We start from the raw sequence: 25,744 nt of genomic DNA, 5'->3' as shown, positions 1-25,744 counted from the left end.
TTGCAAATTTCAATAAAAAAATATATATTTCTGTTAATAATACATATATATATATATATCATTGTGACGCAAAATGAGCTTTAAACCTTTCTCGCAATAGTCGAATTTTATAAAAAAAAATATATGTAATAAATAATAAATGTAGGCCGTGTGTGAAGATAATTTGAAACTATTAAGAAATAAGAAGAGATAACACGCTCAAGTTAATCTAAATTATGAGTTAGGACTGAATCATTAATTTGCAAATTTAAACATATATTATATCGTCAAAGCATAAAAACTTAAATAGCAACAGAGATAATAAAATAACTTAAAGAATAAAACCCGAAGGACATCGTAAGCAGATAAGAGAGTAAACATAATAGGGCGTGAGGGCGAGCGACGCGGCGCCTTCGAGATGGAGTGGCCGGAGGGGCTGAATAGTGAGCTACACGAGGCGGGCGGTGACGGTGTGGGTGATAGGTGCTAGCAGTACGCGTGCAAGGTACTCACGCCGCTCCGGAATTTGAAGAACAGCGACATGGTGAGCGAGGAGCAGGCGATGCGCGTTGCGGCCGGCGTCGCGGCCACACTGCCGGCGCGTCGCGTTCGACACGGCGCGCTAAGCGACCTGCGCGCTTTTAGTGAAACTTTTATCACTAAGTGCGTTACAGAATAATTTTACTTTTATTGTTAAATTAAAAATAAATAACTACTACTAGGTTTTTAGGTTTAGTTGTTATTATTTAATCATAAGCACGTTGAAATCTGCAATCTACATATTACATTATAGATACAAAGATAAAAAAGTTTCATCAACTTTATTAAGTTGGGGGGAATAGTATTTTAAAAACATTTGAGCTTTGAGTAACTTATTGCGGATGTGTGTTATTGACGTTATGCTGCCTATCCCCTCGACCCAAACGTCACATGGAAACAGTAAAGTACGCTCTCCCGCCTGTTCTTATTTCGAGTGTCTTTCTACTGTAAGTTAAGCACAGCGCATGCGCGTCAATATCGACCGCACCCGTCGTGTACAAGTTCTGTCACATTCTAGGAAAACGTTTCAAATCGAGTTAATCAGATGCATAAGCACGCTTGCGAAAGCGAGCGCTGCGTGAAGTGAGAAAGATTCGTGACTGTCGCCGATGTATCCGAGGATGTTGTGGACGTTGCTGATTGCTGCAGCGGCATTGGTGGTGGACGCGCACGAGCTGGACCCGGCGGCATGTGCAGCACGATTCGATGTGCAGCGGGACAAGATCATCAGGACAGAGGAGTCACGCGAGATGGGCGCGCGTTACCTCTCCGAGTTGGACGTTGGTGCGCGTCGGGAATGCTTGCGGCTCTGCTGTGAAACCGATGCCTGTGACGTGTTCGTCTTTGAGGAAAAGGTTGTTACGAAAATTCCATTCCTATCTTGAGGTACAAAAATAAAAACATAAAGATACTATACTACATTTGTAGTAGTCCCTTTCAAATGTGTCATAAAGATTCTGCGTCAAACCAATACTTAGATACAATGACTATAAGTGACATACACGTCATGCATACAGCTACAAAAATACGAAACATCATACGTCATAAAGCGAGTGATTGTGATATGAAATCAGAGAGAAGATAATGTGCATGATAGTAGGATATAAACTATAATCGTTATTGCTGGTTTATTTATTGGTTCACAGAGCCCAGGCAGTTGCTACCTATTCAATTGTGGGCCGCCAGAGGACTTCCGTTGCAAGTTCACGGCTCACGGCAACTTTAGCAGCGGCGTGCTGGCGCTGAGTCGTCGCCTTGCCGAGCTGCAGGATCAGGAGCGTCTCGAGCACCATGAACGAGAGCTCGCTAGCCTCAGGTTTTACGCTTCTAACAAACATTGCAGCATCGAATAGAGTATTGTTATATAAGGCATTCTTAAAAACTAGTTGTAAAGTAAAACCATACATAGGTATCCGCTTCTATAATAAAATTCCGTAGACATTTTTAACTTTGCCGTTTCATAGATTCAAGTCATTTGTAAAAACATTGGTAAAGACGGCATATTATTCGACACAAGATTACATTGATGATAAAAAAGCGTGGAGTTAATGCTTGTTGACTTCCAGGCAGGAGACATAACATACATATATAATTGTATTTAACTAACATGACTGTAATTTTAAATGTTGAAAAAGAGTAACTACTGAGTTTCTTGCCGGTTCTCCTCGGTTGAATCTACATTCCGAACTGGTGCCGGTGGTAGCTTTACTTTAAATAGTTTGTTAAATATTGTTAAATAGTGTTCAAAAGTGCTTGTTAAAGCCTACTTGAATAAAGTATATTTTGATTTGATTTGATACTATTTACGTACCATGGGTATAATCTACTATAATAGTATAAATATTATTTAAAAAAAAATAACATGTCCTGACTGACTGATTCATCATCGCCGAGCGTAAACTATTAAAGTTAGAGCCATGAAATTTGGTGAGTAGGATCATTTTATTGAGTAGACACTTACTATTCAAGGATGTTTGGAAATTCTACCCCTAAGGGGGTGAAATAAGGGTTGAAAGTTTGTATGAAAGTCCGACATTTTTTAAGTTAGAAACATGAAACTTAAATTTTGGGATAGGTACTGATTAAAAATGGGTAGATGAGGGTAGGGGTGAAATGAACACCAATGTGGCAAAAGAGGTCTTACATTAACGTAATATTTGAATTAATTTAAAAGTATATTCAATTTCCACGCGAGCAAAGCTGTGGACAACAGCTAGTGATAGTATATATGCGAAAATAGCTCTGTCTGACTGTTTTTCTTTCACGTCCAAATCACTGAATCGAATTTGATGATATGTATTTGGCATGAAGCTAACTTGAACCTTACGGAAGGAAGTAGACTTTTCTTAACCCTAAAACCACGGGTGGCAACTTTTCTCGTATAAAATTACAAACAATTACAATAGGCGTAAAATGTTGTTTTATTTTTTAACGGTTTTATGTTCTCGTTCGTTTGGTTATATCGCCATATAGAGGTGATTACAAATTTGGCTATTCAACTTGTTTAACTATTTTTGTTAATGATAATTCTTCAGGACTTACCCAATAACACCCGTACCAGTCAATTATAATGATAATGACCCAATAAAGGCTATTGTATTTAAGATTAAATACCATGTTGAAATAATTTTAAAGTATATACATCGACCGTTGCGTTTAATTGTCTAACGTGTTAAATAGAAAGTTTATACATATTTTCTTAAATTTAATTTACATATCTGTTTCAGACATCCAACGACTACGACAATGAGCACGACGCAGACCACGCGCAGTACGGAACTACCACGCCTCCCACCGGAACCCCCACAACCGCCCCAAGAGCCGCCTCCACCTCAACCTTTACCGAGTAAGTATTTTATTATGAAACTAACTAAGCATTAGCCACAACTTTAAAAAAATATAATAATTATTTCAAGATATTTTTAACAATAATTCTTAGAAATTTACGTTTTTATTACTTATTATCAAAATTAAAATATCTTGTATCCAAGTAGGTGCTTTATTCTTTGTGGTGTACAATTAAGTATAAAGTAAGTAAAAGTAAATTAAATTAAAAGTACTTTTGGATCATCGCTACGTAATACGGATTCCTTAAATTCCCAGAACTTTTTTTCCAATTATAATATTTTGGAAAGGAGATTTGCGGTCAGAAGAGGTGGTCTGAAAGTAAAAACTCGGAACTTACCATAGAACACGAGCATGAAATATCAGAATACGGACGACATTGACTATAACAATTATCAAAAGTATGAAATACACTAATCATAATGTCGTATTACCGTTAGAATAACAACCAACTGGTTGTCGAGTGAGGTACGAAGTGAATTCTTACAGAATCGCTCTGCTATAATAACTGTTGTTAAATCAATAATGAATGTTAATACTATCAGTACGCCCACGTCTTTAAGGTAGATTATTTAAATTTGTGATTAAATAATTTGGATATAATGTGAATACACACTGTAATACATTAAACAACGAGCTGTTCCTCACGATACACGATATTTATACCCAACGAGTTGGAAATATTGTGCTGAACACGCGTGTGCTCAAAAAATTTTTTTTCTGGTTGGCTTTACTGGGTAGATCATCTAGATTATTTTGGATAAAGGAAAACCCTCTGTGTGTCATGTATGATGAACGGCAATCCAAATTAAATGGAGAGAAATCAGTAATAGACCAACCACTTTACTTAGAGGCCGGCCTTTAAATAAAATCGTAATCAAGTGCAACTTTAAACTCCAGGATGCTACTAAATTCCTTTATAGAAAGTTTCCCATACATAACAATTTTTATTTGGGGACTCAGTAGATTATGCCTTTGGTATCATTTAAGCTTGTCGCTAGAGTAAGGACATTCCTAAAACCTAACATCAGTTTTTGAGGAATCCTATGGGTATATTCTGGATTCACAGAAGCTTTACCTACTCTTAAGGGAATGAAAATTCATAGTTTTCATGTCGTATCTAAATAAGTAAATTTATGAAAGAAACCCTGTTTTCCTGTTACAGAACTTATCGCTGGACCATATATGTACATGTATATTAGTATCGTATTTATACAATAGTATAATAACTCTCAAGTCTTGTTTTACTATTGTTTCATTTATATGTGTTAATTACTATAGAGGAATTCGGTAAAGATCATACTCATACGTATGTTTCTGAGAAACTGTCAAACATTATAGAACTTATTAATGACATTAAAACTTTTTTAAATACAATTCAATACTTTTTAACTAGTTTAACATATTCCTAACAAAGAACCTGACATGTGCAACGTACACATATGTATAAAAATATTAAACAATCGTCATTAAAACTGTTACCGATGTAATAATTAACAAACAAGTTTACAAGTCATCGGTGCCCGCGTGAACAGCGCAGTACAATGAATGAGTTCACGAAGAGGTACCGGTGGAGATGAGTCAAGTGGAGCGCGATCCGCGGTGTCAGTGCACTCCGCTCTCGACCTCTGTTGACTCACTCTTGACAACAATTACGGTGAAGTTTTGATTATACACAACGTGTACTGCGTGCTTAAACAAACAATAATAAGCTATGCTTGAATAAAATCCGACTTCTGTACTCTATTTTTAAAGTAATCATTACGAGTGCCTTTATCTGTCAGTTAAAAATTTCTTGCAGTACTTATAACTAAAGAACTCATAAAATAACTTTATTTACGACACAAGTAGGTTCTCATACAGAAAGAGTTCCCGAAAAACGGAACTTACGTGCGTTTTGTATTTTTTGCTTTAAAAAAAGGGTCTGGCGTGATCTGGCGATGGCGTTGTATAGGTGATATTCATTATGAAGTAATGACTCGTATACCGTAGGTAACAGAACGTATCTGTATCTGTTTCGAGGTTATTCCTGTATCCGTGTACAAATTGGTTGCCTTGCTCTTTTAGAGATCAATAGCTAGCACTGAAGAGTCGAGGACATGAACGAGTGAATGATTCTCATTAGGGCGTGGTGATGTGTGAAGCAGGGCGATGCAGCCGATACCAGTTCGAATGCCGACGCGGCGGAGAGTGTATCGCGGTTTACAACGCGTGCGACGGCGTCCCGCAGTGCGCGGATGGCAGCGACGAAGCGCCGGAGCTGGGCTGCCCAGCCTCCCCCGCGCCCGCCGTGCCACCCGAGCACTCGCCCGCACGAGTCAGCCCCGCCACTCACCCGCCCGTGCCTTCTCTGCCACTTACGCAGGTAAATGTGCAAAATTACAGTCTTTTCATTTTATTTATTTTTCTTCTTGATCATATTTTTCTGAACACAATATTTGTGCTGCCGACGGTCTTTTCTGACTAGTTTCATTCAAATTAAACTAAAATTTAATAATTTAATTAAATATATATTATTTTTCTAATTATTTAACCAAATATAATTCAGCAAAGGAATCGAGTTAAGCTGGTTATTGATAGTCTAATGGAGCCAGTTCTATTTAGGTGTTAAAGATACATAGATGAAGCGTAAACAGTAATGATGTATTGCCAATAATTTTAATGAAAGTGGGTGAAAAATTATGTGAGAATTAAATTAAAGCATCTTGTGTATCATTTATTTTAAAACTCGTTAAGTGAAGAAGTTAATTTAGGGCTATTTTAATTGAAAAAATATAATGCCACAAAGCGGACGCCATTTAAGGAACAGTGGTGAAGGAATCACTTAAGGGACGCTGAATAATTTCGCATGATGTTCAGTCTTTCAAAAGATGTTATCTTTCGTCATGAGAATTACAGTGTCTGTGCGTAGGTTCAAGTGCTAGATAGCGTTGAAGACGGCAGAAGTGCCGTGGGTCCAGTGAGCAACAACGATGCGATGGCCGAAGGTCCAGACATTTGGCCGCACCGTCTCACACAAGCGCAACCACAACACAGGTATAATTCAGGTACGGTTAAAATTATATTTCAAAATTATAATGTAATAAAGAAGTAACAGTAAAACAACAAAAACTTATATGCAAATAGCAATAACTCTTTCGTCCTTCGTATAAAATAAAAAAAGCTGCAAATCAATGTGAATTTGTACCTAATTATTATACGTAACAAAATATAATTACAAATAAGCAGTATATTATTACCTCCGGAATATTTTTTGGTATAGCAGGAAGCGGCGGTAGTATGGGAGGATCGCACATTTTCAGCCATAAAGGCGGGCTGCTGCAGGAGAACGCATTCGAGCCTCCTGCGCCTAACGCACCCTGGCCACGGCGAGCCTGGCAAGCGCCACAGACAGGTGAGCACAACACTGCTTAAGATATCGATATATTTCCATTTTTAAATAGAATGAACGTAGTTCTATTAAATAAATATTTCCATAATTAGTTACGTATATTCAATTTAGCGTGTACTATGCAGGTGCAGACGGCATGGATGGCGACCGCGGCTGGGGAGGCTACGGACGTCTCGACTGGCCTGACACAGAACCCCGCCGCGCCTGGCCTGTGCCACCACGACCAGAGCCGGTGAGCAATATTTTTTGACGAAACATTTGTAGATTCCGTGATGGATATCATTTCATGGTGAATAATTACCCTTAATTGGACCAGAAAAAGTACATTAACATACAACAGCGTATACCGTTACTCTAGGCGAGTTGCTTCTTTAATCAAGTGGCTAACTTAAGTCTGTGCATACTGAGGTCGTGGTTTCGAAACTGAGGTCGGGCCAATAAGCTGTTGGTTTCTGACAAGAAATTCTCACTCTCAGTCCTTGAGAGAGAAAATAAAATCACCTCATATTATATATACATATATTAATTTATTGTTTTTCACATGAAAACTCAGTCGGAATCGTCAGTAGATATTAGATATTCTTTAAACCTTTTCAAATACAGCTAATAGTGCGGATAAAATCAAATATATATGAATAACATCAATATAATTCTTCTGTTTCAGGATATTCCAGTGTACTTGCCTCCAAAAACGATGCCTGAAATGCCGATGATATATTCAAGTCAGCGGCAGACTCTTCGTGACAGCCCCAAAAAGGGTTTTGATCTAATAAATCAAAACCAGCCTATAGATTTCCAAACGGAGCCCCCGCCGCCGCCGCGCCCGCCTGTCGTGCCGCTCGTCGATGACAGTATCGACCGAAGAGAGGAACAAAAACCGCCCAGTGTCGAGAATACGACTAAAAAAAAGGTTTTAAAAGATATCGTAAGTATTAGTTCATTAAATATCGAATGCAAAGCGAAATTTCAAATGATAATAATATTGTTAATGATGAATTAAATACCAAATTTCCTTCGATTGCAGCCGCTAGAGTCGGGTAAGTCGTCAAACGCGGGCGTACATGCGGGCGCGGTGCCACACACCGCCGCAGTGGCAGCGCTCGAGGCGCGCGAACGCTGGCCGCTGGACGAGCACGACGGACTCAGCGAGCACCCGCCCGCTGCCGTACTACTGCTCGTACTCGGTAAGATTCACAAGTAGGCTAGAATAGTTATAACTATTGGCCCAACCTTTCGTTTTCCGTGCCTATACCACCGGCCCCCCGTGCCCTTCCTATGATGCAACTGTCGCAGGCACGCTGATGACGGCGGCGCTGGGCGGCATGCTGGCGTGCCGCGCGCGCGCCGCCCGCCGCCGGCGCCGCGCACACCCGCGCCTGGCGCTCGACGCGGACTACCTCGTCAACGGCATGTACCTCTAACCCGTCTCGCGGATGGGAGCCGTGCCGTACTGAAATATTTTATGAGCCGACGCACGAACGGCGGCCAGCGGCGGAATCGAGAAGCGAGGGTTTTGCCGCGAGAAAATCGTATTCAATAAATCAGCGCCAGTAGGTAGTCGGCGGTGCACTCGTAGATACTTCGATCGCGTAAAGATAGATATTTTTAAAGTTAAAATTTATTTAGTACCTACTATTCAATAGGCTATCCAGCCGATTGATATAATTTAACAAAAAAATCTATGATATGTAACTTTACTATATATACAGGTTGTTTTTTTAAGTTTTATTAATATTTTCTTGTACTTAAAAAAAAATGTTCTTTTTATAATTCTCCATAATTTTTTAAACAAACTTATTGTATGTTTTTTTTCATGTATATTATAACTAGGCGTAATTATGTGTAGGATATTAAGTATGTAAGTATAATTGTTGCTGAAACTATGTTTATTAATTTAATGGTAACATAATATTGTTTGTACAGTCAGAATATATTATTTAAAAAATAAAATATTACTATCAGTAAGGTATATTATTGTTCCTTAAAGACTTAGCCCGTTACTAAAACTCTACTCAAGCTATAAACCTAACTCTCGGCTAGGGATTGCAATCCGGCCGGATTGGTTCAGTTAAATACTATTTGATAAATCTGTCTAATGAGTGCCACAATTACCACAATTATGAGTTTCTATTATAATATAAAAAAAATAGTTTCAACAACTTAAGATAAAAAAAATTAATTAGGTTTTTAGCGGTAACCCAAAGTAAGGCGTTATTCTTTACCTGTTTCGTCTGTCACATACGTTTGCAGTTACATATCGTTTTTATTAGACAATCTTTTGAAAAGCTTTACCACTTTTCGCACTTATTGAAGAAACTTATTGTATCTAAGAATTACTTCTGCCTTAGAAAGATAAGGACAACGAGGATCAGTTATTGTAAATGTAACTCCTTGTTCATCATCATTCGTTGTGTCTTCGTCATCTGTATCTGATTCATTTGATATTGTTGGCGTTGTTGCCAGGCGGTCATCTGCCTTCTCTTCATTATTTTTATATAAAATATCGACTATAGCTAATCATAGCTAATGTGCGAAGCACAGCTGTTCCTAACAATTGATAAGCTTACCTACTTCGACCATGACTCTTGCTCGTGCCAATAATATCAGTTCAGTATCAAAAACGAAGTTATTTAAGCAGTGCTGATAGTATGTTATGCAGTAAATTAACGATGTAATTTAATCAAGCCTAGATTAAAGAGTTTTAACAATTAAGCGCATTTAAAGTGTCTACTCATGTTCTATCATTTTGCCAAAATTGCTAGCACCGGATCCGGTCCCCGGATCCAGTTGACGTATAATGATGCCGGATCCGCCGGATTACCGGATCCGTTTTTCCTGATTGCAATCCCTACTCTCGGCATGAACCTGTCTTACGAACTGGTGCAAGTTTCACTTAGCACACATCAGCAACCTCTATACGTATAAAAGGATTAGAATAAAAGTCATTAAAATAAATCAATCAACATTTTATTACTGTGATGGATTTACATTATCCACACGCGTCAGATCCGAGACGAGTAGAAGTCATCAGGTGAATTGTCGAAAAAAATTTAATTACAAAAGTATTCATTCCGACATTTGATTTCGACGAAAGACTAAAAAAACATACAAATCAATCGAAAAAACCGTTAAATCGTCAGGAATGTTTTTCAATTGAATAACTATTGTGATTGCGAGTATATTAGACAGTAATTAGCCTACACGGCTGGTTACAACAGAATTATTAACATTGAACACCATATTTAACTGAATATCAAAATTTTAGGAAACCGCCAAACAAAGTCAATTAAACACAATATTGTCCACAGATAATAATCACATCGGAAAGGTGAAGTCAACGAAATTTCATATAGAGTTTTAGAGTCAAGTAATTCCTCCTTCTTAACATAATTTAATAGTTTATTAGAACATTAACTAGATACATATCATTGTTATCAACTACATGACGTTGAATGTCTTACTATTGTTGGAGATGTGGATAAAATCATCTCTACATATAAAATGTATATGTTACAGCAATAACGATTAAATGTTCTATATAAATATATAGGAGGTAATAAAATTGAGACACTCACGACTGAACAAATCATTTCATTCCAAACTAGAAGGCGTTTAGTAATCGATTTTTTTTGAATTATATTTAATAAAATATAAGAAAAAATCGTAATAATTACAAGTTGAAGTTCAATTTTATAGTACAATATGGAATGATTGTAAATTTAAAATTTTTGATGAACATATAACTATTGATGTAGAAGCATTAATAATATTTAAATAGGCAAAGACAAAACAATTCAATGCCTAATTCTCTCTTAATTCAAAACTCTTTTTTTTTATTCGAAGCTATTGACTAACTTCAGTTTTTCTCGTCAATTAAAATCATGGTCGAATTTATACTATTAGACGAACACTAGTTATAATTAATTTATAAGAACACAAACGATATGAGCGTAACGATAAACAATATAAATGCAACTTAAAATTATGTAGTATTTTTAATGTCTTTGCTATATTACTGACTGAGCTATATGTGTTTATTTTAAAAGTAAATTAGCTACACCAATATGAATATAAAATTAACTAGAAATTATCTCTCAAATATTATACGAACGGCGGCGTTCGAGAAATTCGTGATTAGTTTTTCGATGATTTTAGTATTAATAGTGTTTGATTTTTTTATTATTTTATGATTTTTCGTAATATTTTCTCCTCCTTCCTCTCTCGCTATTTGCAATACAAGTAAGAAAAAAGTCAATTGTTAAATCCGCTTCCGTAAAACTTGAACGCCTTAAATTAAATATAAACAAGTGATAAACATATTATATTGAACGAATTCAACTACTCCGTTTAGTCGTAAGTCGAACGACTTACAAAAACTAAACGAACAAGTCGTTTTACTCCTTGACTTAAGTAAATCTCGACCATATCATCAATGCGAGACGATTCTATCCATTTCTCATTAACATATAATAGATTTAAACAAGCATACATCCAGTGTACGCTTCACAACATGTAATCACTTCAACTTAAAACTAAAACGTACCTATCTCATAGGTAGCAACTTAGGCCGAAATCATTTACAATTATTATATTACGTAAGAGTAAAAAATTGACAATTTAGCTACATTCATTTAATAACTAGCTACAGATCAATTCAAATAATACAAGGAACTTTCTCACGAGGGAAATGAAAATCAAATCGTACACTAAATTAATATAACATTATTATCGTTACGATTGAAGTTTTCTGTTCGGACCACGAACCGTTTTTGACGTTTCGAAACTTAAAAACAATAATTTTACATTTTAAATCACATTTGAACTTAGATATAGAATAAATCGTTTGGAATTAACAATTCGTTTTATTCAAATTTTCTTACGATTACTAAATACAAATTCTAAACGAAATTAAAAAAAAAAAAGTCATCACAAGAAGTAGGGCTTCACTATAATTACAAACCGTCGACTAGTTACATAGATATAGTTAAATCCATATAAAATATGAGCGTGTATTAACCTCGACCTACACATAGGAGCAATGAACTGAATGTTCATTCTATTTATCACCAAGTCACTACTGTAGTATTAAAGGCTCGCCCGCGGAGTAATATAGCGTTAGGGCCGCTAGTGATGCGCATTTGGGGGGTTCATTTATCGATACCACATTTGTTCTCACCGGATAATTCTAAAGTAATTATTAGTTTTATTTATAACGGAATATGTTTTAGATGTTTAAGTAGTATTCGATACATGTCATTAAGACCGATAACATACAAAATGCTGTTATTTATGCAGAATAAATGCAATTATTGAATGATTTTCTGGTTTTAAAATTAGTATTTTACATCATAATCTCATTTTTCTTTATCGTATAGTTATGTATGATCCAAAGTGACAAAGCCCGTCATATGTTGCGTCCTTCTCTAACGTATTACTACCGAGAACGAATCTTTAATACCATTATAGTCTTACAATTACCTAGCTACAAGTACTCACCGATATGTCAACGAAAGCTTAAAATTTGAAGGAAAGACTACGTGAAAGAAATTCGCCAGTGATAATCCTACAGACTACAATAATACGTAGTATATAACTACAGAACAACATATCTTTTGAAACTAAATAATATATACAATATTTAAAAATTAAAACCTTGAATTTTCATGTAACGCGATTGAAATAAATTTGATTTAAGTTTTTTTTTTTTATACAAGAAACAAATTCCAGGTACGATATCACAAATTAAAGTATCAGTTCGTTTATTATATATTCATATGTTAGTGTAAAGTGAACACGAGACTCGCCCTCTCTAGAATACGCACAAAAAATTATATTATAATAATAAATATATATATATAATAATATATATATATTAATATATATATATATATATATATATATGTGTATAACAGTTCCTTCTTGCAAACAACTTTATCTTATGTTATATTCTTTAACAATATAATTAATGTACAGAAGTATGTGTTACATATCAATAAAAGGCACTTATTAGGTTTATGGATTATATCCATATATGTTGATAAAAATATTGTTCGACATACTGGAGACTCTAGTCGTAGAGAAATCTAGAAATGGCATCTATTGTCAAATTATGAATGTACAAAATATATATTATTTATAATTTCAAGTAACAAAAGTATAAACACAACATTTGAGGCATGCCACTTCTAGTATCTCTTTGGTTCGAGGCATAGAGCTTCATAGCACAGGAATAAACTTATACAAATAAATCCATAAGATATTAACACGATAATGGACTGCGAAACTATTCAATCGTTAGCATTTCCTGTGAGCCTAAAAACTATTGAATATTTGTTTTAGTGATTACAAATTGCAACTATTTACCTAACCGATGTTATTCACTAAATAATTTTAATTTTGGACCAAAAGTACATCTATCTACTCCTTCATCGAAATGTTACGACCTAATAACCACGTTAATGATACTCGATGAATGGAAATTTATTACATATCGATTCACGACAACGCGGTCAACGTCGAAACGAGTTTTATGAGAATGTGTGAAGGTGCACTACTATTGAAACAGACTGCAATCAGACTTGTATACGGCGCAGGTATACAACTATTGAACCCGCATTCAATTTGGACTGCCCTTTGCTACATGGTATTTAACTAGAACCGAATCAATCGAAAGGATACAGGCAATCGCCGCGACTATGTATCTAGTAAATTCACTTCTTCGATTACCTCACTAGGGAGCCGTGACGGTCGCATCGCCTACAGCCTCATCTCGGTCCGCTTTTTACCAGAAACGCGTTCAATAGAATACAGTTAATAATGTATTTATTATTGGTGTGTATACTGAACAATATATGAACGTATTAAAACATATTATTTACAATATATATATTTGCAACCGCGGTATAATATCAATCTCAATATATATTCGTACTTTATACATACTCGGGGATACATAATGTCGTTGCTAATTCAAATATATAAAAATATGAAATAAACGAACGACTGAACGACGGCGAGGATACCGCTCGACGCCGTTAGAAACGAAACCTCCGATGCGCTCCGAGCGATCGTCCCTCGCAGGCGCAGCGCCGGCGCCGGCCGGGCCCGCGGGCGGCGCCGTCAGGGCAGGCGCGGCAGGTGCGCCAGGCGGCAGTTCTCGATGTACAGGTCCTTGACGAGCAGGTCGGCGGCCGCCAGGCGCGCGTGCAGCCGCTGCGCCGCGCGCTCGGCGCGGGCCGCGCGCGCCCGCAGCGCGCCCGACTCGCGCGCGCCCGCCGCCGCGCCCGCCCGCCAGCGCGCGCACGTCTGCAACACGCACCGCACGCCTCCGCTACTGACTGACTGACTGACTGACTGCTGATGGTGGCTTATCCACGTTACGTTACGTTCGGATCGACCACCACTCGAAATTAATATTTTACAACGTGTAAATTAACTATTAAAATTATTTAAGAAGACTGTCCCGAGACCCACTCTTGATGTAATTAAAAAAAAACTCATAGAAAAAGACCAATCTTTACTATACACTGTACAATATTTTAGTCATAGCAAAGATACGCAAACAGGCACGAGTGGCAGCGGAACCTATCATTCGTTAACTTAATTGAAAATTGTGAGCATCGGGTCAATGCTATATCCCATAAAGGGAGAGGAAAGAGAGGCAGGAAGCAGTACGTACCGCTACGTCGTGCGAGTCTGCACAGTGCAGGACGAGCGGTCGCTCGGGCGGCGACTCGCGCGTTCGTCTCTCGCCACGACTCGCACCGTCGGCCGGCGGTTGTCGTCGCTCCAACTCTTCTACTTTTGCCTTTAATCGCTTTATTTCTTCCGCCTGAATAAAATGAATCATAAAACCAAACATCAATGAGGGGATGATGACTTCTCGAGGACTCGAGACAACTGTGAGAATATCTCGTGCGTATTAGTTTTCGACCAATAGTGGGAATTGACTTTAAAGAGACAGATTGGCGTTTTAAATTTGATCTCGACAAAATTGTACCTTGTTAGTTATTTCGACTTCTTTCTCGGTCCTATACTTGGCGAACTCTTCCTCGAGATCGGTGAACTGGAGCTCGAGACTGCACTTCTCGTCGATGGTGGGCAGCCCGTGTGGGTGGGCGGCGACGGGCGCGAACTGTCGCTCGTAGTCAGCGATCTTGCTGACGAGGTCGGCGAGTCGCTCGTCGCCGGCGCGCTGCTCCTCGGCGAACGCCTCGCGCTCGTCCTCCAGCTTGCACGTCCAGTAATCCTCACATTTGTCGTACTCTACTTTCATCTGTTCCAAGCTCGATTCCAATTCCCTGTAAATATACACATTCATCGTGTTATAATTAAACTGATCCAAGAAAATAAGTTATAATTTAAGATAGAATTATTACTTTATCACAGTGGATGAGTTCTGCTTTTCGGCCTCATATTTTTGTTTGATGTCTATAAGATCTTTTTTCAATAATTCTATGTCTTCGGCATTATTTACATTGGGCTCAGTCTGTAAGGCAACATCGGTTTTGATGCAGACGTTCGAAGCTAACGATGGTGTTAACATTTCTTCACTCTGTTCCTGCATAATTCTTTGCATTGATGAAATTGTTTCACTGACAGATCTACACAAACGACAACCACCTCGAACGCTCGTCGGGAAGCTCTCAATACTTTTAAATAGAACTTTAAGTTTCGCAAATATCTCTCTGGAATCGATTGGTTTCCTTTCATTCGGTAGTAACGACAGATCACATTCCTGCAAAAATGCCATTAGTGGTATTTATCAAAACACATTTTTATACATAAGCAATAAGTATGAAGCAATTTTTAAAATATATACAACAAAAACCTCGAGTTTAGCCGGTACGTTCATGGCCACCTCGTCGCGCCACGAGGGCGCGATGTGCGCATCGACGGCCGCGCACCGCGAGCTGACTTCGAGCGCGGAACACAGCTCGTCGTTGCGGTCGCGCAGGCGTTGGTTTTCGGAGCGGAGTTCGTGCAGTCGGGCATTCAGCTCACCGGCGGCTTCACGCTCCCGCTCTGCGAGTCTTACCCCTCGTTCTTCCGCTTCGCGTGCCACTTCTTGTGCCTTGGCCTGTTCGCGTTCAGCTTGCATTGCACGGACCTCAGCTGCTCTCAGACGCTCCTGAACGATAAGATGTATAATTTCTAGATTATTCAATGTATATTTCAATAAAAAAAGTTTATTATCTATATAAAATAATCTAATTTTTGTATATCTTTCTTATCCTATAATTGATAAAATACCTTTATACAAACTTCATTGTGTAGACATTTCAAATAAAAAAGAAAAACATAGCAAAAATATTGGATAGCTTACTGCAGGTACTGATTAAAAATATTTGATTATATATATATACATTATACATACATATATAAATTTAGGAGTTGGTAGATCTAATATCTACTTTGAAATACTAAAGTTTTCAACCAGTATAATATTGGCTACATACCTGGACTTCATCTATACGTTCGCGAAGACAAGCTATTTCAGCTCGCATCTTTGCTTCTGTTTCGGCACGACGAGTTGCCTCTTCCTCAAGGGCTACATGAGCTGCTGCAGCACGTTCTCTCTCAGCTGCAGTCTCAGCAGCCGCAACACGAACTGCCTCAGCATGTCGTGCTTCCACCTGCCGTAGACTTGATTTCAGTTCAGCTTCTATCCGTGCATGATTCTCATCAACATCCTGAGCTAACATTCTTGCTCGTCCATTAGCTTCAGCAAGATCATCACGAAGTTTGTCACGTTCAGCACGGGCTACGTCCAAGAGTCTCCAAGCTGAGTCCAAGCGCATACGCGTAAGTGCATGCGCGGCAAGGAGCAGCAGCGAGCGAGCATCGGTTGCTGCATCAGAAGGTACAGCTAATGCTCGTAGCTCCTCGTCTAGAACTCGTTCCAGTTCGAAAGGGCGAAGCGCAGCGGTTGCAAAACCTAATTCAATAAGTAAACGTTTCGGTCTCTCAACTCCAGCACGTTCCCAAGCCTCAACAACTGTGTCACTTGAAACTACATCAGTTTTAAAAGTTGAACTCTCATTCGTTGATAATCCGTCGAGCGAAGCTGCGATTGAGGTAGTAAGAGAGGAATTCAGTTGATCGAAAAATTCTCCTACAGTAAGCTCTTCTGCTGCTGAGGCTTCAAATATGCGGTCAACAAGACAACGATCAACTCCGTGCATGTGAAGCCCACGACAAAGTGCAAGTGCTCGATCACGATTTACTCGTCGGTCGTGGTCTAAATCTGCACTATCATCATCAACAGCAGAGTCATCACGACTCTCCATTGCAGAGGCACTGCGTTTGCACCTCATGCGTTGTCGTGATCTTGCACAATCAAGCCTCGACTCCGATGCAACACGATGGCGTGGAGATTCTTCTGAAGCTGTTCGCTGAGGACGTGATCGACGTCCGTACTTTTTAGAACCAAACACAAATTTGGGTGCTACTTCTCTACCAGAAGAATCGTCGTCGCTATGCGGCGATAAAGAGGCATTGGGCTGTACGACGTGGTTACACTCCTTACTCTTGGAATGTTCAGGATGCGATACAGTTTCACTGCCAAGTACGGAGAGAAGTCCGTTGCGGAATTGTGCAAACGTGACACGGTCGCTCTGCCTTTCGAAAAGCGTATCGACGAGGGCTGCGCCGCGGTCTTCTAGCTGCAACGTGTCACAAAGCTGAAGCACTGATGATCTGTCTAAGGCTTCCTCGTTATCTACGTCGAAGGTTTTAAACACAGTGTACAGCTGTTCTTCGTAGGGATTCATGGACATGCTAGCCATATCTCGGAATATTTTTCTTAAGATATAAACCATTTAAAGCTCATTATACCGAATATTTACGTACAAGCGATCACATGTTGCAATTTAATAAAAAAAATCTACAAGCGACATGATTTAGTATGAAACCGTAATTGTCAAATAAAAAAGATCTAAGTCAAAGTGACAGGTCGTGGATAATGTATGCATATAAAGAAATCGTTCAGTACTAAATAAAACGAATTATTAAAAAAATTAAATAATAATAAATCAAAAATATGTACATATCCCAATATTGTTGTTATAATTATACCTGTATAGTTTCTAATAGTAAATAATAAAAATACATATTTAAATCAGCATTCGTAGTCATTAAAAGTAGTGCGGTATAATATATATTTGATGTATGATAAATATTTTTTATGCCTAATATAAATTAAAAAACTATATAAATAATCAAAGTAAAAAAGATAAAGATTACACTGGCTACAAAGAGTTGTTTAAATAAAAAATATTTAGTCACAGAAACGATATTATTTTACTAAAGGTAAGGTAAAGCTATAGTAATTGGTTATTATATTTGTAACAAAATATTTGCGAATAATATTGTATAAAATTATATACATACTAAATATCAGCAGACATTTATTGTTGTTATTAATGACCTTGTGACAAATTATAAATAGAAATATATATATTTTAAAATCATATATTTAATATTATTTAAAAACGTCAGAGTTAAATCTGATATTCCTTTTAGAGTCTTGAGTCTTGACTGGAACGGAATATAAAATGACTGTAGAATTGTGACCTTGTACTTGTTTATTTTAATTTTTCGCTTTTGACGTTGATGTTTGATCTATTGTTTAGATTTTCTTAACGTATAAACAAGTGATTCGTGTAAATATTTACATAATACAGACTATCTAATACAATCTGTGAGTAAACGACCATTAATTTTAATAAAAAAAGTGTTAAAATACTGTGTTTGTTTTTGTGCCATCAAAATCGTATAAGAATATACGAGTTAAATAGAAATACCTAACTGCGTTATGGTTTTTAAGAAGGTCAAAACGGGAAAATATATTGTTCCCATACAGACAGACAATACCCCAAACACGATCGGGAGGATATCTAAAAGTGAAAAATGCAACAAGATTACTCTTTGGCTGATTTCTATATTGGGATTTTTCTTTTCTATATTACTAGTTAGTATTTTAAGTGCCCAGACTTTATTAGTCAAACATGTACTGTTTTGGAGAATCGATAATGGGAGTAGCTCAGTTTATGAAAATGTGGGTAATGTAGTCTCATGTTACTACAACACACCAAACCCAATAAATGTTAGTCAGCTAACACCATCCAGTATTCATCCTCATCTGTGCACACATATAAATATAGCATTTGCACAGATAAGAAACAATCAAATTTATCTTGAAGACTCCCAACTAGATGTTATACCTGATATTGTCAAGTTGAAAACATACAATCCTGACTTAAAAGTCCTTTTGTCAGTGGGTGGTGCTGGTAATAATGATGGTTTCTCTAAAATGGTTATTGACCATGCTTCTCGAAAAGTTTTTATAAAATCCATAAAATATATGTTGAGAAATTATTCACTAGATGGGATAGATTTAGATTGGGAATTTCCAGCAGTGAAGGGATACCAAAATAATTTAAGAAAAAGGGAACGACAACACTTTTCACAGCTACTAAGGGAAATCAGGACTGAGTACATTAGAGAGAAAAGAAACTACTTGCTTACAGTTGCTGTGGCAGCTCCTCAGATCATTGTGGACGTAGCTTATGATGTAGATCAAATCAACATGTATGTAGATTATGCAAACATAATGACATACGACTTTCACACATACACAAAGTTTACTCCTTTCACGGGTCTTAATTCCCCACTTTATGCTAGACCAGAGGAACAGCTGTATTTGGCAACACTTAATATTAACTACACGGTACAAATGTACAAAGACAAGGGATTAGATCCAAGAAAAATTGTTGTCGGAATACCTACTTATGGACATACATTTGCATTAGTAAATGCAAATAATGCTAAGGTTGGCAGCCCTGCTTCAGGCTTTGGTACACTTGGAAATTTAGGATTTGTTAATTATCCTGACATATGTATGTTTTTGAGCGAATTTCATGATACTATTATAAAACAAGATCCAGATGCTAAGGTACCGTTTTTATATAAAGAATCAGAATGGGTATCTTATGAAAATGCTGATAGTGTTGTGGCAAAAGCAAAATATATCACCGAAAACAAACTGCGAGGTGCTATGATATATTCATTAAATGCTGATGATTATGATGGAACATGTGACAAATTATCAGGGAGTATAAAGTTTCCCCTCTCCACTACTGTTAGAAATACTCTAAATCAAAACCCAACATTGGAGATGAATTGAGGATGATTTGTAATGAATTAATCATGATATTTACCTTTTTCTTTCGAGCCACATAAGTAATTTTATACATTGTGCAAGATTTCATGATAGCAAAAATCACCGAGACAGTTCGAAGTGTAGGGCACTCTTGATGACGGTCATCGCGGCGCGGGCGTCGACGGCGCCCACGCGCTTCGGGCTCTCGCGGCCGCGGCGACGCGACTCAGAGCTCTGCGCTCTAAGGCTCACCCGCACCGAACCGCATACGGCACGCATTCCGTACTTTTACAATTAGAAAAAAATATAAGAAACCGCTTCAATGCCCGCAAGTGGGGATTTCCACTCGACCGAACGCATATCCAAGTGGTAATGTCTGCTAAGTTGAGTACGTTGGTTTAATTAGCTAATTATAAAATACACTATTGACAGTTATTCCACTTGAAACGGTAATAAAAAGTTAACATAGACCATCACTCACAAACCCTATATTTATTTTATATTTTTATCACTCGTCGAGATAAATAATGCAATAGTTTTAGTTCTTTATAAAATTTATTAGAAACGAGTAACTTGTGGATACATGCACTAAAAAAAACTTTACTAAAATATATTTACGACGTGTATAAACAGTTATGCCTATTGGGAACGGAATGGAGATAATTTGCGAATTCGAAATTTTATAAAGTCCCTTTATCGTTGAGCCATCCAAACAAGTGTTTAGTATTAACTAATGTTTTTGTTGTTATAAGTAGATTATTTAAACTGGATACCACCAGCATTTTGGGTGCATTATTGCGTGTTTTCGTTTAGATTTTATATTCATGTTATGTCATTGTAATACATTTTCTATAAACTTTATATAACTAATTAAATGCTAACATTTACAAATATAAATTTAAAAAATGTATTTAGTAGATACTTTGAAGAGTGGATAGAACAAACGTTTCTTAACAGAAACTTGTGATTTCAAACTGGGAAGCTCAACGAGTTTTCATGTCCCTAATTTATGTTTGTAATTATTGATCTGGTCCTTCAGCAATGAAGGAAACCACCGTAACACAGAAATATACATCGTATCGGATGAAATTCTGTCGGATGTGAATTGGAGCGGCTTGATGGAATAAGCTCTAAAACTTAGACAATTGAAATAACATTCTACGTAGCGTCTATGGGCTGTTACTGTACTTTGTTTTTACTTTACATTTTATTTATATATAAGACGATTTACCAATTGCCGAATTCCAAAATTATGTAACAGTTTATTTAGAATTTATTTTAAGAGCCGTTTCATTGTGATTGGCTGTGAATTTATTTTTAATTTAAGCTAGAGTTACTGTATGGATATTGTTATTTGAATAAATTATTTATTACTATAATTCCTTTGTCTTTTTGATACACCTCAAACTACCAGAAGTCTTCTTTCTAATAAATATTTTGTAATACAAAGTAAAAAGTTCTCTTGATTCTAGAAAGTTGGCGTTATTTTAATTTTAATTTGTTTATAACAAGAAGATGTAGGTACTATGAACACAGCAATAAAGTGTATGTATGTCAATAGATTAAGCAAATAATTATGCAAATAAAGCGCTATGACTACATTTCGAATGTGGGTAGTTGACATTGAATATTTAACATTGACCACAAGTCCGTGGGAAGAATAGACGGATTGATTATTCAAAAAATCTATAGTAACATTTGATTAAGTAGTTTTGATTATATCGGCTATAACTACGTATAATAAAAAATGAATTTATATAAATTATTTAAATGGTCAATCCATTATTTTAATACTTTACTCAAATAAGTAATGTGCCTTTTATTCCTTAGATAAGAGATTTTTTATTGATCCTAGTATGTACGGTCGCTACAAAAACAATATACATATTAGTAGTGAATATAGAATAACTTCAAATAAAGGCCTTGGGCCTTATAATGGTTGCATAACAATGATATTCCAATAACATTTACTAGAACATCATTGTTGCATAACGAATTTAATTACTTAAATAATATTTTTAAGTTGGTTAGGCGATACAATCGAAGCAAAGGACTGATGCTATCATCAATAGCAATTCCACTTAAACTTTAAAATTAATAATATTTCGATTAAATATTCATAGACAATAATTTATATATTAGAGATATATTAGTTCTGCAACATAACTGCACTAAAGTTTTTAAATATAAGATGGTACAGTTGTTATAAGGCGCGCATCTTAGCCGATGATTGCGGGTTTAGACCCAGGCAAGTACTGCTCAATTTTCATGTGCTTAATTTGTGTTTGTATTTCATCTCTTAATGGCGATGAAGATGTAATTACGATGACCATCGAATATGTGTCTAATTTTAATGAAATTGTGCAGCATGTTTATTCACTAACCCACATTGGAGCAGCATGGTGTAATGAGCTCCAAACATTTTCCTCCAAGGAACAAACAAACATTTTCTTTATACTGCCTGTTCCTTACTTTCTTTTTTTTAGCTTTTATATCTTGGGTAAAATACAATAAAAGATTATTTAAAAATAGGAAGCTCTTTAATATGGCACTACCTTACAGTACCTACCTAAATGATATCTAAATAAGTATGCGAAATACAATGATATTCATTGAAGGCATCGCTGGCTATGAGCAGATCTAAAATAAATTATTTAAAATTTATCAACTGATTATCGAAAATATAATTTTGAAAGACGAATTCCATTTAGGCTACTAATAAAGATAACAAATAAAAAAGTTACAAAACATACAAACATAAAATTAATCATTTGCACAAACAAAATATAATTGTTCGAAAAAAGAATTGTATTATTTTGATTCAACATTAAGAAGAATAGAAACAACTAAAAAGCCAGTATTCATTTATCAAAATTATCAAAAAAAATTTAGACATTTAAAAAAATCATTTATATGGTATTGATGAATATAATGGTATTGATGAATACAAACATATATATATATATAAATACATTAAATATTCGTATACATCTTTTGTTGCAGGAAAAACAACAACAATTATGTATTACAACAGAATCTGAAACTAAAAAATTTGTACAACAAATTGAAAGAATATTCTAATATCTTTTGTGTGATGTCTATAGTTGCTCCTGAAAATAGTTTACTTTTCTAATGGTTTCAATAAAGCACCAGAAATGTCTGAACAATCTGAGAATCCTATATTACAACTAATAGCGCCAACTACATTGTTATTCAGTACTTAAAAGTCTTAAAACTAATTCTAATCTAACTCATATGGCAGATGTATACCTAAAAACAGGCACTCACACTATTGTTACATTCTTGTCTGAAGGCAAATTATGATTGCAGGAAAAAAAATCTGGAATTAATTACATATCTTATGAAAAGAAATCTTTCAAAGGATACCTTCAATATAAGATTAATTATGTATTTGAGTATGGAATAAGTAACTATTGGTAAAAAACTATAATTTATATATAATATTTAACATTATAAGGTACTATTATAATGAATATCCATCCAATAAATTCTCACACAAGACATTAATATCAGTCATAATCCAGTGCATTTCATACACATCTGTAATAATTACAACGTTATTGATCGCTTTAAGAGTATTTTTCATAAATGCCAATAAAATTAAAATCTATAATGATTATTTAAAAATTAAACATTTTAAGCCTTGTATTTTCAATATCACCGATATAAGAGAGCAAAGTATTTGAGTATTAATAAATTAAATGCAACAGAATCTTACTCCTCAAACTAGTCATATATTGTATCAACTAATTTTAATAACTTGGTATATATTCCAATAATACATGTCATTGCTAGAAACTAATTTTGAATATGAGATACGAGACTGTTTAAAAACAAGGAATGTATGTTTAATTTAATCAGGCAGTGAGAGGAGTCATGCATGCAGCACCTCAGTGATGCAAGCAGTCCGGAAGTTGAAGTTGCCTTTATCTTATCTTCTTAACACTAAATCTTAACACAGCTAATATTGTAGATTTCGCACAAAATGTAAATTCATTGTATCACAAACTATAGGTATATATAATCTATGCTTCTCTATATGCATATATAATATGTAATATAATTGAGTATCTAAACATTAGGATATGGCAACTTAACAACAACTTATTGTCTAGTGGAATATTATCAACTAGTGTCGAGTGAAGAGCTTAATTTCTAGAACATAGTAAGCTCAAAATTTGGAGCTTTGTGAGAAGAGCTCATTATATAAGCAATATTCATTTTTATTTTGCACTGGGTGCTAAAAGTTCAGTAAATGATATCATTTGTAACAAATAAGTTTTCTGGTGACTCGGCAAGATACATATTATATACTATTCAACACAACAATGGTATACAATATATCCAATTTACTATGAACTACAAAATAAGAGTTATTCAGAGATGATGGTATATGTAACCATTCATTTGTTTCTGATCAGGTTCAGATGACCTAAATCAACATTTCATATAAAAAGAATTTTATGCTAATAGCATTCAATACTTTACAAGAAATCACAAAAGCCTGTAATTATTAAACAATTAAATTACATAAAATATTCTTTAAACTACTGGCGGACGGTTTCCTTAACTGATGTGTTACATTATTGTACAGAAGCAGCAACCCTCGATATGTGTAAACTATGTTCTCAATTGTTATTGTAATCTAACTAGACTTTTTTCTAATATTTATAAATATGGGACTGCCAGAACTTTCATGGTATCCAATAAGAATGATATGGGCCAAAGTTAATTTTTTACGGCTGATATGATCAGTACCAATAGTAGTGCTACGTTTGTAGCCAGTGGAACATAAGACTGTGCACTGTGGGGTAGTCTAGCTCCATGTTAGGAGAACTAAGGAACTCTTTTAAATTAAGGGATATATTTCCTGAGAGTGCTGCCTCTTTCAATTCAGCTGCACTGTGCGCCGAATTATCATCGGATGCGCAGTCGGATGAGACGGGTTCCCGCCATTTGTCATCGTAGGTAAAATTACATAGCGTTGGAGGTTCATCACCGTCGCTGAATTCCTCGTCAATGGATACTCCTCGGGACTTACTACGCGCTGGCTCGCTGTCCGCATTGTCACGGACACCTTCGTGTTGTCGCCTTGCGTTCTTAAGAGCACGATATCTTCGTGATCTTTCTCGTTGTAGCCTACGTTTTCGTTCATCTGCTCGTTCCAGCTCTTCGGGCGTTTTCTTTGTTGCATTTTTGCCAAAAAAATACCTCATGAAAGACTCATCACAGTTTCGTTTTGACAGATAACTGGCCATTAATTTGTAATAGTATTGATTATCCATTTCACTCTCTTCAATAAAACCGAATTTAAATTAAAATACGAAAAGTATATAAGGATATTCTGGAAATTGCGAAATAAAAATAATGAGAACGAGACTGTCGCCTGTGTGACGTCATTGACATTTCAAGTTTTAACGTGCTGTCAAAGTGTCAATGATTCGATGTTTAGTCGATCGAGTCAAGAAATGAATTACTCTTGTCTATGAATTGTGAGGCAAATTTTATTTTTCGTTATATATTCTTAAGAAAGCTAAAATGCTATTTTTATTATGTATAGTTGTATTCTCAGTACAATACAGTAACTGTTACCGATTTCGCTATTATTCAGCTCACATAATCATCCGCCAATCACAACCATCCCATGAGAATGTAATAATTTTTAACTCAGGTCAGTGTTCCATAATGACGATATTTTATTTCTTAAGTATTTATTAATTAAAAATAAAATACTAATGTTTAATTAAATAGAATTTATTTAGTTGCGTTTAAAATAATCAGGGTTATGAAAATAAAACAGAAATTCT

The 25,744-nt window shown here is 36.0% G+C and overlaps 4 protein-coding genes across 7 annotated transcripts; 2 read left to right on the top strand and 2 right to left on the bottom strand.

Moving 5' to 3' along the window:
- The first annotated feature begins 963 nt into the window (after positions 1–963).
- Positions 964–8,212, top strand: LOC125066199 (RNA-binding protein 33). Of its 4 annotated transcripts, none has more exons than XM_047674175.1 (10): positions 964–1,373; positions 1,665–1,834; positions 3,246–3,364; positions 5,508–5,728; positions 6,275–6,410; positions 6,629–6,757; positions 6,880–6,986; positions 7,419–7,679; positions 7,779–7,938; positions 8,048–8,212. In XM_047674175.1, the coding sequence occupies exons 1-10, from the start codon at positions 1,128–1,130 to the stop codon at positions 8,173–8,175; spliced, it is 1,677 nt and encodes a 558-aa protein (XP_047530131.1). In that variant the 5' UTR covers positions 964–1,127; the 3' UTR covers positions 8,176–8,212. The 4 variants fall into 4 exon arrangements, with proteins under 4 accessions (XP_047530131.1, XP_047530130.1, XP_047530129.1 ...); XM_047674174.1 differs by having other exon boundaries at positions 966–1,373; positions 5,511–5,728; positions 6,626–6,757; XM_047674173.1 differs by having other exon boundaries at positions 968–1,373; positions 6,626–6,757.
- Positions 8,213–12,661: 4,449 nt separating this feature from the next.
- Positions 12,662–17,674, bottom strand: LOC125066389 (blastoderm-specific protein 25D). The gene is made up of 6 exons (XM_047674451.1): positions 16,213–17,674; positions 15,585–15,884; positions 15,133–15,491; positions 14,754–15,054; positions 14,433–14,585; positions 12,662–14,059 (listed from the first exon to the last, which is right to left on the bottom strand). The coding sequence occupies exons 1-6, from the start codon at positions 17,572–17,574 to the stop codon at positions 13,874–13,876; spliced, it is 2,661 nt and encodes an 886-aa protein (XP_047530407.1). The 5' UTR covers positions 17,575–17,674; the 3' UTR covers positions 12,662–13,873.
- A 616-nt stretch (positions 17,675–18,290) lies between these two features.
- On the top strand, positions 18,291–21,276 carry LOC125066201 (chitinase-3-like protein 1). Its single transcript, XM_047674178.1, has one exon. It carries the CDS (start codon positions 18,570–18,572, stop codon positions 19,938–19,940), a length of 1,371 nt encoding a protein of 456 aa, XP_047530134.1. The 5' UTR covers positions 18,291–18,569; the 3' UTR covers positions 19,941–21,276.
- Positions 21,277–22,776: 1,500 nt separating this feature from the next.
- On the bottom strand, positions 22,777–25,343 carry LOC125066203. The gene has a single exon (XM_047674180.1). It carries the CDS (start codon positions 25,220–25,222, stop codon positions 24,707–24,709), a length of 516 nt encoding a protein of 171 aa, XP_047530136.1. The 5' UTR covers positions 25,223–25,343; the 3' UTR covers positions 22,777–24,706.
- Between the last annotated feature and the right edge of the window lie 401 nt (positions 25,344–25,744).

The sequence above is a fragment of the Vanessa atalanta genome, chromosome 9, assembly GCF_905147765.1.
Source record: "Vanessa atalanta chromosome 9, ilVanAtal1.2, whole genome shotgun sequence".
Lineage (NCBI taxonomy): Eukaryota > Metazoa > Arthropoda > Insecta > Lepidoptera > Nymphalidae > Vanessa > Vanessa atalanta.
This window is presented reverse-complemented; position numbering and strand designations above follow the sequence as displayed.